This window comes from Delphinapterus leucas, chromosome 15 (genome assembly GCF_059928025.1).
Source record: "Delphinapterus leucas isolate spDelLeu-1000000601 "Yukka" chromosome 15, BTC_Dleu_Yukka2, whole genome shotgun sequence".
NCBI classification, from domain to species: Eukaryota; Metazoa; Chordata; class Mammalia; order Artiodactyla; family Monodontidae; genus Delphinapterus; species Delphinapterus leucas.
The window spans coordinates 66940473-66953981 of NC_143143.1; the positions used below are offsets into that span (position 1 = coordinate 66940473).

Here is a 13509-nt window from a genome sequence, read left to right on the forward strand (position 1 = left end):
AATGTACAAGTTAAAGGACAAATATTTTTCTCTGGGTTTTTTTTTTTTTTTGCAATGTATCACAGAGATTAATTTCATTAATATATAGAGTGCTTATAAATCAATAATAAAATGAACACCCTGATATAAAAATGGGCAAAGAAGAAATAAAAATAGCTAGTAAACATTAACAAAATTTTTACCGTGGTGGTATCAGAAAAGCAAAATTTAAAAAAGTTACATTTCCCATCTCAATTAGGAGATTTTAAATAGATAATACTTTTTTTGAAGAGGGTGAGGGGAAACAGGGAGTTCATACACTATTGGTGCCTTTCTGGCAGAATATATCAAAACCTGTTAAATTATGCATACTCTTTGACTTGGTACTTTCCTTCCTGGGAATTATCCTCACACGATAGTTATGAATACATGCATCTTAGTGCCATTTGTTATAAAGGAAAAAATTGGAAACCATCTGAATGTCTGACAAAGGGGGATTGGTAAAATAAATTATGGAACATCTATACAAGGAAACACCATGTAGCTTTTTAAAATGTATTATTTAGAATAGGACTTTCAGATAGGCCTAATCTGTTCCCTCTCCATGATTGATTGGTAGTCTTTTCTTGGAACACTATGTTGAGAAGGATTCTGAAGCCATGTCTGGGCTCAGCGGGGGAGATGCTGTGCTCAGTGAGGGATTTTGCCAAGGGAGAAGAAGGACTGACAGCCCTATTGGATACTGGCTTTTCCTGCTGTAGAAGAATGTTTAATGATAAGAGGAATTGTTCAGACTATGTTAACAACAGCAAAAATTATATATAGAACTGTATACTGTGTAGGCTACTTTTAGGCAGGGGGAAGGCTATGAGTTGAGAAAAATGACTTAAACATACCAGAGTATTATCAATGGTTATTTCTGGTTAATAAGATTATAGATGATTTCGGTTTACTTTTTGAGGGCTCTTCTTTCCTTTTCCCAGTTTTCTACAAAAAGTGGTGTTTTATAATCAGAAAAAACTACATAAATGTTATGATTAAAAATGGTAATGGAGAAAAACAGTGGTAAGATATTGTCTAAATTATGGACATATTTTAAAAAATTACAGTCTCCAGATTTTGTTCTTACAGAATCTCCAGAGTTCTGGAGATTTGCCCAGCTCCTCAGCATCTGGAGGTTCAGGAGTCCCTGCTTATGTTCCTTTTCTTTGTGGCCTCAGTTCAGTTAAGCAGGCATCTGTGGATACATAGAGACAAAAGATATAATTCCTGTCTTTAAGAAGCTTACATTCTGGAAGGGAAGATAGACATATTATATGTGTTAGTAGTAGTAATAGAAATGAGAGCAAATGTATAGTGCTTTTTGCATGTCAGACATTCTTTAAGTGCTTTATGTGTATTTGTTCATTTACTTTTTACAGTAGCCTATGAGATAGGTAACTTTATTATCCCATTTATTATACAGATGAAGAAACTGAGGCAAAGAGAGGCTAAGTAAGTGGAGAAGTGAGGTTCAGAGCCAGGCAGTCTGGCTCCAGAGTGTGTTTAACCACTGATTCCTCTCCGCCAGTTATTTTTTCAGTTGCTTTACATGGATTAGCTTATTTCCTTTTCAGAACAAACCTTCCTGTCTTGTTCATCAAAGGCTTACCGGGCATTTCTTCTATGTCAAACACTGGGGGAGGGCATGCAGAGGTGAATGCAAAGCAGTTCTGTTCTTTGTGCCTGGGCATAGGTTTGCAGAAAGGTTCAGGTGTGGAAATGTGAGTGAAGTATCATGCTACTTAAGGTATGGTGGTGATTACAGGATGCCAGACTTTACTTTGGGATCTTTCTCTTAATCAGCTCATTGGAAGGGGTGTGGGGGAGGGGAAGGTATTTCCGAATGGCAGCAGAATCTCTGTACTTTCCTTTAGGTAAGGGGAATAATTGGCTCTTGATCTGAAGTGGTAGGTAAGAGAAGCCCTTTTTGGATCAGTAGGATAACGATGTTCAGGACAACAGAGTGAATTGCCATTCCAAAGGGTAATGGTAGCTAATCCACAGGACTGGTGGGCAGTTAGAGCACCTGATGCTGCAAAATGCTTTCGAAGCCTGTAAAAGGCAACTTGTGACTGCAAGAGTAAGGGGAACCCTGTAGTGAGATCTGAATCCGAGATTGATTTTTGTAATGAGGAAATCGATTTCCCAAGGAAATTGTGTGACAGTATGATTTTTGGACGAGCATACTTCTTGGTTGGTCTGTTGTAGACACTTTGACAGATTGTCTCTCTGTCTGGATTATGTTGCTATTTGCTCCTCAGTACTGATTGTACCCCTTCCCTTTCAATAATGCTGTCTTGTTTTCCCTTCCTAGGTTTATGGAATCTGAGCTGGACCTAAATGACATCATTCAGGAGATGCACGTGGTGGCCACCATGCCAGACCTGTACCACCTTCTGGTAGAGCTGAATGCTGTTCAGTCTCTTCTCGGGTTGCTTGGACATGATAATACAGATATCCTTTCAGATCTGTCCTCAGTAGGAAGGCAGACGTGGTGGGGGAATGCTGTTTACTCTCTTCTCCTGTCTGTCTCTGCTGATGTCTGCTGTCACGTTTGGTTTTCTATTTCCATTTTAATTTTCTCCCATCTTGAATCACACACTGCTCTTTACTCATTCAAAAGTCTGGTTTTTATCTATTAATAAATCTTGGGCAGCCCTTAATTGTCCTACTTGCTCTTATTAGTGTTAGAATTCATCGTGATGTATCCTGTTCATACATTAACAGCATTAATTTTTCAGGATCTTGATTTGGGGGCCCATTATATAGGCAAAACCAGACAGGATTTACATCTGTTGATCTAGACATCATTTTGCTAACAGATGGCCCAGTGGAGTTGAACCCTCCTCTAGTCTCACATTTGAATGTCCGGGAAGACAGGGATTTTTATCTACTTTGTCTACTGCTATATTCCCAATTCCTTAAAAGAGGCTGGGTGCACAATAACATTTAGTATTTGTTGACAGCATTAGACCTAAACAGACAGTCTAAGTTTGATTCCCTGTATGAAATTTGGTGCCCCTCCAGCCCTTAGTATTCTCATCTGCCAAAGTAGATGAGTTATGTCACTGGGACGTAACCAGACCTGGATACCTTAAGGTCTAACAGCCTTAAGGGCATAGAACGTTAAATTACTGAAGGATCTAAAAATTGTGAATTCAGTTGCCACCTTGTTTTCAAGACTTAAATGCTATAGACTCTTCTGTGGGAATGATACTGTGTATATTCGTGGATGGCATTTACTGGAAAAAAATATAAACATTCATATATATATATATATATATATATATATATGTATAAACTTTTGCCTTTCAGTGTTATTGAGAGGATCAAAGGAGTTCATATAAGTGCTAAGCAGTTTCTGATACATAGTAGGTATTTAGTAAATGTTACTTTTAACTGAAGCTGAATCATGACTTAAACCTTTTTATACTTTGTCTTTGCTATCAGATGTGAAACAGCTTTAGTGGAAAAGGTTTTTGATGTACCTGTGGTTGGGGTTACGGTCATTAAAGCAAATTCTCTTCCAATAGTTTTTCTGTTTGAATACAGATTTCCGAAGGTAAGAGACAAATGTAGTTAGTCTGCTTGAGTGATATTCATGGGAAATCTGCTGCTGCTTCATGTTATTTTCATCTTTCTGGTAATCTCTCTCCTGAGAGCATGTCTGACTAGGTTCTTTCCTGCCTGATAATTCTCATAGAAATAAATCAGTGAATAATCTTAATGCAGGCTTCTTGAAGGGTGATCTTTTAAGCCATTTCTGATAATTCATGGAATGTTAGACAGTATTGAGAATTTCTGTCAGTCCCTAGATTGATGAGTATATTCCCCATACTCATCACCGGGAGGTTCTGGGTTGTACGAGGACCCTAGTCAATTAGCTTGTCTCTGGGTGAGCTTAGTATGGGTCTCATGAATTCATTTGGTAGACATGGCTTTGAGTGCTTATCAGGCACTGTGCTAGACCCCCAGGAACCATAGGCTGCACTGATGCTCAAGCAGTATCCGTCAGTAAACATATTGAGTATCTAGCATACAAATAGCCCTATTCAAGGTACTAACTGGTCCTCACAGAGTTAGTAACCAAGAGTTCTAATTGTGACTTCACATTTCAATTCACCTAAGAATGGTAGATTTTCAGAATCCAAACAGACCTTAGAGTTAACTTAGTCCAGGGCCTTATTTGTTTAGTTAGTAACAAGTCTAAGGTCTAGATGTTGGACCACTAGCTGTTGAGGTTGAGGCTGGCACTCCAGGCCCCTGATTACCAGTCCAGTGTCATTTCTAATGCACCTTGAGTCTTTTCCCTGTAGGATTTACTACATCCCTGACAGAGTTGTATAGTCACCTGTTACCTTGTGTGTTAATACAGCAATCACCTATTTTGTTTCTGGAAACACAACTCTTATTCTTCTTTTATTCTTGCTAACTCAAAATAATAGTGGCAGCTTTCTGAAGATGCTGACACTTTGCTGATTCACCAACCTGGTTCCTGCTGGGGAGAAGACTGACACAAGAAATGTGCTTGACATCGGGATGTTTGGGAAAGACAATGGCACAGATGTTCCAAGTTGTTACGTTCTGGTCTTTAAGAAGGGAAAAAAACAAGTCCCCCCTATAATAACTTTGACAGACTGCCATTTCCCTCCTATTTTCTGAGAGCTAAACTGTTTTTTCCCCTTCTTGTCTGCTAACCTTCACCCTGCTGCCCTAATGATATTTTTTTAAATCTGATTTTTAAATTATGCCCTACATCAAGTTTAAAGTGCATTTGAAATTTTTAAAATTACCTCATTTTAATTAGATGCAGCAATTAGGGTAAATGTCATCCTCCTCAAAGTACCGTTTTTCTTGAAAGTGGTTTCAAGAAAGGGTAGGCCCTCTTGACTTGCATCTAACATATCCTCTATCAGTTGGAATGTTGATCTCCCAGTAGCATTGCACTCTGCTTCTTGTCGTATCTGTGATCTATAATGGAAATTTTTCTTCGGGAAACGGTTGTTAACAATTTACTGTTGTACAGCTGTAACTGCCTGAAACACCTTACCATGAATAAACAATTTCGTGGCAGTCAGGACTTAAATTTTTAATCTTTTTTAACTCTTCATTTATCAACCAAGACCATACATGGCTGGTTATGGTCCCAGCAAGCACAGGTCATCTTTGCTTTGTCCTTCTCTGAGAAAACATAAACTATAGGGACTTTAATTGGATCAGAGGCTGGTTTGTTGTAACCTTAAGAGGCAGAGGATGTGAGAAAACAGCTTGTGCCTCATCCTTTCAACCGTGAGAAGCAGCTTCAGGGTTTATTCTGGCGCTCTGCATCACTGCTGCTGGTGAGGGCTTGTCAGCGCTTCTGTGCCTCATCTCCCCCCTTGAGAGGCTGGAGCTCAGCCATCAGTTGGCTGTGGAGAGGAATTCTGGTCCGTGAAGAGCACCTCTGGGGGTGAGGGGCAGAGAGGGAGGGGCACACCCCTCACATGGATTGGAGAGTCACTCTGAATGCATTAGGAGGGAACACAAGGTGGGATTCAACAGCTGCTGCCTTTTAGAAATATTGCTTTTTAAAACAAGTTTTCCTTTAAAATAAGTCACTTAAACATGTTCAGAGCCCTTTTTTCTGTGACCCTTTTGGAGTGTTTCTACAGAAAAATAAAATCAAAGGTACATTTAAAGGTTTTTTATTTTTTATTTTATTTATTTATTTATTATAAATTAATTTATTTTTATTTTTGGCTGTGTTGTGTCTTCATTGCTGCACGCAGGCTTTCTCTAGTTGCAGTGAGGGGGGACTACCCTTCGTTGCGGTGCGCGGGCTCCTCATTGCGGTGTGCGAGCTCCTCATTGCGGTGGCTTCCCTTGTTGCGGAGCACGGGCTCTAGGCACACGGGCTTCAGTAGTTGTGGCATGTGGGCTCAGTAGCTGTGGCTTGCGGGCTCTAGAGCGCAGGCTCAGTAGTTGTGGCGCACAGGCTTAGTTGCTCCGTGGCACGTGGTATCTTCCCGGACCAGGGCTCGAACCCGTGTCCCCTGCATTGGCAGGTGGATTCTTAACCAGTGTGCCACCAGGGAAGCCCTATTTATTTATTTATTTATTTATTTAGGCTGCGTTCAGTCTTCATTGCTGCTCATGGGCTTTCTCTAGCTGTGGCGAGCGGGGGCTACTCTTTGTTGCAGTGCGCGGGCTTCTCATTGCAGTGGCTTCTCTTGTTGCGGAGCAGGGGTTCTAGGCTTGCAGGCTTTAGTAGTTGTGGCATGAGGGCTCAGTAGTTGTGGCGCACGGGCTTAGTTGCACCGCGGCATCTGGGATCTTCCTGGACCAGGGCTCGAACCCATGTCCCCTACATTGGCAGGCGGATTCTTAACCAGTGCGCCACCAGGGAAGTCCCTAAAGATATTTTCTTAAGGTGTTGGTAAACAGTCAGTTCTGTGGCCCAGTTTAAACCAAATTTACTCAATTTGCCTAAAGGACCAAGGAGGAATAAAACAAGAGGAAGATAGAACCCCAGTTGGTGGCTAATCACCTCTTCTGCTATCAGCAAAAGAAAAAAAAAATTAGGGCAGCAAATCCATAAATATCTTATTTTTATATGTCATTTGCTGTGTTCTCAATTTGAGGGAGGAGTCAGTGGAATCCTTTCTAAAGTCCTTATGGCAGATCATGGCATTTACCGGGTTTCTCCTTTGTATGATAAGCTCTGTTGGGTGCTATCAGGGAAACAAATAATAACTCCAGTTGAGGACTTCCCTGGTGGCACAGTGGTTAAGAATCCGCCTGCCAATGCAGGGGACACGGGTTCGAGACCTGGTCCGGGAAGATCCCACATGCTGCGGAGCAACTAAGCCCATGCACCACAACTACTGAGCCTGCGCTCTAGAGCCCGCAAGCCACAACTGCTGAGGCTGTGTGCCACAACTACTGAAGCCCACGCGCCTAGAGCCCGTGCTCCACAAGGAGAAGCCACCGCAGTGATAAGCCCGCGCACCGCAACGAAGAGTAGACCCCTCTCGCCGCAGCTAGAGAAAAGCCTGGGCACAGCAACGGAGACCCAATGCAGCCAAAAATAAATAAATTAATTAATTAAAAAAAATAACTCTGGTTGATACAAAAACACTCACATTACTATGTGTGGTAAGTGCCCTTGAAGTGTTATGCTCAGGAAGTACCATTGGTGTTCTGAGAAAACGTAGGTCATCTCTGGTTTGGCAGTGATTAGGGAATTGGGCATTGGAGATGGGTAAGCTTTTGATAGATGTGGAGATTAGTGTGCATTTCAAGTTTATTTTCATGATTTCTACCGTGGCAATGGAAATTGCCATTCCTCACGTGCTGGAAGCTGATGTGCTCACGTAGTCACTACAAACTTATAGGAATATCAGGTCCATGGCTTTATTTATTTTTAAAATCATGACCACTGCTTCTCAGCTAAGTGCCCTATTCTTTAATAAAAACTATTGAATAATATAAACCAGATTTTTTCAAATCTGCTTTCTCTCCACCCGTTTGTGATTCAGAAAAATGAGGTCTCATTGTACTGTTAACTTAGGGCATCAGTACAGTTGGTTGCATGCTAATATGCAGGAAGGGAGAGATTTGTTTTGTTAATTACAGAGTAGATCATTGGTCCTGATGGGACAGCTCTGTTTTGTCTGAAATAGGGAGTGGTCGTTAGCACTATTCTTTTCTAAATTACTGCTTAGTTTTCTCAAACTCTAGAAAGCCAGGAGAACTTGCAAAGTTGTCCCGTTGGATTTTGTGAAGAATTATTGTGGAAATTGGAAAATAAAGGGCAGACAGGATTTTTTTAGACCAGCAGGGATCAATTGCACTTGAGCAGTTTGGGTCTATACGACACACCATATTATCCCAGAGGGTGTGTACAGTAGTCAGGGGTGCCTTGTGTTCGAGCCCCAGTGCTAATGAGCAGGAGTAGGGCTGGGAAGGGTTTGCACCTCCTAAGGGCTTTCTTCTAATTGGACTGGGAGGGAGTTGGCTATTGCTCCAGTGCTTTCCTGCAAGCACTGTCTAACAAGACTTTATATGTCAAGCTGTTGTTCTGCTAGGAGCTATTCTTGTCTTGATATTTCTAGAATCAAAATTACACTGAAGGGACTTCCCTCATGGTGCAGTGGTTAAGAATCTGCCTGCCAATGCAGGGGACACGGGTTCAAGCCCTGGCCCAGGAGGACCCCACGTGCCGCGGAGCAACTAAACCCGTGTACCACAACTACTGAGCCTGCGCTCTAGAGCCCGGGAGCCCCAACTGCTGAAGCCCACACGCCTAGAGCATGTGCTCCTCAACAGGAGAAGCCACCGCAATGAGAAGCCTGCGCACGGCAATGAAGAGTAGCCCCTGCCCACTGCAGCTAGAGAAAGCCTGCATGCAGCAGCAAAGACCCAATGAAGCCAAAAATAAATAAATAAATTTATTTTTAAAAAAAAATTACACTGAAAAGAATTTACTTCTTTTCCTGATTGGTAGTCTAACTTCCCTGATAATCTGTACTGATAAACCACCCATTTTTTTGGAGCCATTTAAGTATGCTCTGAAGTAAGTTAGATTAGGAGAAGAGTGCCAAAATGGCAATCTAGGAAAAGGACCTCTTAATGTAACTTTTGATCTTGCTTATGAGTTTTAGGTGAATTCCATGTCCTTGGAAGGCTAGGGTGGTTGTAGCCTGCTTTGGACATTTCCCCTGTGGCCTAACAGTGCCCACTGACATTTAGTAGGTACTTAATAAATGTTGAATGAGGACATTTTTTTCCCTCATATTATTTTGATTAAGGATTGGGGTAAAATTAAGAATCTAGATTCATTCTAGGTAGTTCTGTGCCATTATTTTAAAAGGAGAAAAAGACAGTTTTGTCTGTTTAGAAATTCATCAGCATTAATTGAGCTATATCTAATCACTCTTCTAATCTAGGAATAAAAGAAAAAAAGACTTCTAAAAAACCGCAGATTTGTTCCATTAAATCAGTTACATACTGTGAATCCAAACTGGTCATTTTTCTTAAAGAAGCATTTTTGAAAGGACTTTTAAAAAAAGCCATCTGCTTAATATATTTTGTTCCTCTTTATCTTTTTTTTCTTTTAATAATTTTGTTCCTTGTGGTCACATCTCACTGGAGATTAATGAAATTGATGCCCCGTTTCTGTCCCAAGACTCTACATGAGATGACGCCAAAAAATCAAATATCTAAAGCCAAAATAAAAGCAAACACGCCTCTTTTTCTAAAAGCCATTGTGTTGTGGGCCATTTTGTACCCAGCTGGTCTTTTCTACTTCGCCTCTTATTGTACTGGCTTATTGCCCCAGCAGTGGACAGGTGCAGAGGGAGTGAGTGGGGTGTCCTTTCTACCCGACATGACAAAATAGGCTATCAAAAACTGTGTTTTGGTAATTCGCAAAGACAGGCTCTCTGTTTTCCTATTGCACTTGGATGGGAGAGCCTTTTACCTTGTGAAATGAAATTGTAACTACAGTGGAAAAACCTATCACCCATGCCCCGAGTCTGCTTGTGAAGAAATGCCGGATGGGTGGCAGACCATGCTGAATTTTCTCATTAAGACTGAGAGTTCATCTGTTTATCTTTAGTTTCACTTCTTATTCCTCTTTCTGGTCTTCAAATGACCTCTATCTTCTGGATCATATTATATTACTCGGGAGTTGATGATTACAATTATGGACTCATTACTGCCTTGCTGAAATGCTATTTGGTGAAAGTTGAGAATTTATGTAAAATCAGTTAATGGTAGGATTGATGAGTTGTTTACCAGACCTGGTAGCTGGTAAGTGATTTCTTGTTTGACTTCTCAACTGAGGCAGGAGTGTAGTAGGCAAGGAGATATCTACTGGACCATTATAAGAAATGACTTTTCTTGGTAAAAGTTAGACATTTATTCTGTTCCTATATAAAACGATCACCATTGTCAAATTTTCTTTTCCTTTTTTCCCCCAGGTTTAATGTGACCCATTTGTGAGCATGGTATAAGAATAATCAAAGAAAAATATGATACTGTCCCATAAGACCTTAGAGGCTGAAAAAGGACTTGATCAATCTGAATTTCTGTGGCATAGCTGAAATATAAAATTAGATCTTCCAACCCCTTGTGACCCAGAAAGGGAGGATCATGCTGTTGTTAGCTTAAATTTTAGATTTTAGAGGTTTTAGAAAAAATGAAGGCAATAATGAGGGTTTGGCCATTCTGTGGGAAGAATTGACTAACAACAATCTTTATTTTAGTGCTTTCTTATTTTCTCAGTACTTGGATTTACTTGCCCTTTGACATACATGATGTCATTTATTCCTTATAGCTACTGGGTGAGATAGGCTGGGCAGAGATCATTATCACCTCTTAACAGATGAGGAAACTAAGCTGTAAGGAAATAAAGGAGCTTGAGCAAGATTCCATAGTATTAACAATTTGGGGACAGTTTGGTTCACTAAAGATACGAAGCAAAGATAAATATGATATGACCCCCGTCCTCGAGTTTGCTCTGACTCTTCATCTATTGTTCTTTCATATATGCCCCACCTGTCTCTTGAGGCTAATGTTTAATTAATAGTCATAGTTATTAAGTACTTAGTGGGGCATGATGTTATTCAGGGGATGTAATGATAGTACTTATTGCATGCCCAATTCACATCCTTGTCCTATAGACATCTGACTCTATGGTGGATGGATGGATGGATGGATAGATGGATGGATGAAATGTCATCATGCATATTAAATAAGCAGGTGAAAAAATAATAAGAATTTTACATCTCATACGTAAGAACTTTTCAAGAGAATAAATATGGGAGCTTCTCAGATGAAGAGAATGAGGAGTTGTTAGCATTTTATTCTTTTTCCTGGGATTTTAATAATTTATGATGAAGTAAGTGACAGTCCTTTTCTCTGTTATTATAGTAGGGTCAATAGCTAGAATTTACCTGAATCTAGCTGTTTTTAAACCTGGTTTATACTCCCCTGTGCATTAATATGAAGAGTACGGGCAAAGGTATTGTTTTTGGAATCAGGTGGACCTAACATTCTCCCTTACTATTGCAGTGACCTTTAGATAAGTTACTTAACCACTCTGAGCTTTCGCTTTCTTATCTGTAAAATGGGGATCACACTTATAATGCTGCTGTGAGAATTCAGTAGCACAGTGCTTGGCATAATGATGACTTTTTAAAAATGGTAGTTATTATGATGGCATCTACAGCAGTGTTTAGAGAGGGAGAACTACTAATTCCTACTACTCAGAATTTCTAGAGGTTAGTTTGGTTAGGCTGTTTTGTTTTGTTTTTTAATTCAAACAATTTACGTATTTTAGTTTACTATACATCATGTTTGATACGTGGTCTTTGTGTCAAGAGCTTTCTGGTTACTTTGTTAATAAAGACTATATACTATACGCATGAAGGAGTTTTATCCAAAGACCTTTAATCTCATTATACACATAGAATTTCATAGCACACCCAAGTTTTGCGTATATATTACTTTAAAGTGTGAAAGAATAAGACACGGAAAGCTTAATTACTTATTCATGATGGTCAGCTGGTCAGGTATAGATAAATAAAACAAACCTTTGAATACCTTTTCTTTTAGCAAAAGATGTTCAAAAAATACCTGTAACATCAGTTGGCAGTTAGCGGGTCCTATCATTCTTGTTAATATGTCCTGTATCTTTCTTTTTATTTTTTCTTTCCAGTTTGCATTGAAACTGCCCTGATTCTGACCCTTGTCATCTCACTTCTGGGCTCTTTTGTGTGTTGTAGCTTCGGAGCAGGTCTTCCTCCTTCAGGCCTGGCTTTTCCCCATCTACCCACCCCCAAACCCAACACTCACAGTGCTTTAGTGCATCCTGCACACAGCTATTACGTTATTCTTTCAAGATATTATTTTCTTCATGAGTCTAGTTATCATTTTCTCCCCTCCCCCGTCCCTAATCCTCTTTCTTCTCCTCTTCATATACCTTTGTACATTCTAATCTCTCTGTCTATATTCCTGATGTTTTGCTTTCTAGCCTACCTGCCTTCATCTATTTAGTGGCCTGTTTTCTGACCAGTCATCTTGTAGCAAATCTTTCCTTATTTCCCAGTTCAGTTTGCTCCTTTTTCAGAATGTGTGCAGTTCAAGTTGTCTGTATTCCTCATTTGTTACATGTTGGTAATTGCCTGTGGTGTATAATTTTTTTAAATGTCTTTAGTTACCGTAACTTCCTCATTTTATCAATGAGGAAACTGAGGCCCGGAGTGAATAGGTTTGCCTTTGTCACTATCACAGTGCTTCACTCATCATAAGCATTCAGTAAATGCTGGCTGACAGAGCAAGTGGTGTGTGTGTGCGCGCGCATGTGTGTGCGTGCGTGCGTGTGTGTGTGTGTGTGTATGCGTCCAAGGTGAGGGAAGGGAAACTTAGTTTAGTTTGGGCTTCCAGTTTCCAAACATAACTCCTTTTTTCTCTCCTTCATGTTTTCTTTCTCCTGTATGTCCCTGTCTCTCTTTTTGCCTTGTGTTTAATCATCATTGTTCACCTTCCTTTTATGTCCAAAGCAACATGGTATTTAAGAGGAAGGGAGGTTGGTGGGGTCTAGCACAGTCCAACGAAGATCCTTCCCTCTACATTTTAAACCTATTTTGTCATGCCCTGATTTCTGAAGACTCCTTGGTGAACACCAGCCATCTTATCTCAGAAGAAATCATTACTGTCTTTGAAGGTGAAGTGTGGAAGATAGTTAAGATTATACTGAGTTCCGAGAATTTAAATTATGAGGTAAGCTTAAGGGTGTTGACCTTTTTCTCACTGGAAAAGTGACCTCCCAAGTGATCTATTTGAAGTTTTGAAATTTATGAAAATGCACTGAACCTATGGAATAAGTTGCCAGGAAGGCAGCATAAGGAAAGGAACTAAGTGAAGCAGTTACCAACATTTTTTGAACACCCACTGTGAGTAAAACCTTGTTGAAGAGATGTTAATAAAACTAGAGTGTATCAAAGGGAAATGGTGATGAAGCGATTGACCAGGAAATGGAAGGGAACCAAATATTTTAATAAAATGTCAGTTGGGTTTTCATATGTATGTGTTACCCTTAACGTTTTTCACATGTGTCCATAGCTGTGGTCGATTTGCTTCAGGAATTAACAGACATAGACACCCTCCATGAGAGTGAAGAAGGAGCAGAAGTACTCATTGACGCTCTGGTAAGTTACGTGTCCCTCTGGGTTTTGCAGGTGTGTGTGCGGTGTTGGCATCCTCCCCACCATTGTCTCTGTGAGTGGCACGGGCTGGGTGTCAGGAAGAGCTCTGTGGCAAGGCAGGACTGAATGAGGAGAGTAAGAAAGTAAAGTGCAAAAAAAAAAAAAAACAAGCCAGGGCTTCCCTGGTGGCGCAGTGGTTGAGAGTCCGCCTGCCGATGCAGGGGACACGGGTTCGTGCCCCAGAGCAGGAAGATCCCACATGCCGTGGAGCGGCTGGGCCCGTGAGTGGCAAGGTGGG

At 40.5% G+C, this 13509-nt stretch overlaps 1 protein-coding gene across 2 annotated transcripts in view; it reads left to right on the forward strand.

Annotated features, from left to right (window-relative positions):
• The window catches only part of CTNNBL1 (catenin beta like 1), a 168041-nt gene that overhangs the window by 40146 nt on the left and 114386 nt on the right, over positions 1–13509 (forward strand). For both annotated transcript variants that reach the window (XM_089896854.1, XM_022592451.3), the window contains exons 4-5: positions 2336–2475; positions 13117–13214. In XM_089896854.1, the coding sequence (XP_089752980.1) occupies positions 2336–2475; positions 13117–13214 (238 nt within the window). The remainder of the gene's footprint in view (positions 1–2335; positions 2476–13116; positions 13215–13509) is intronic.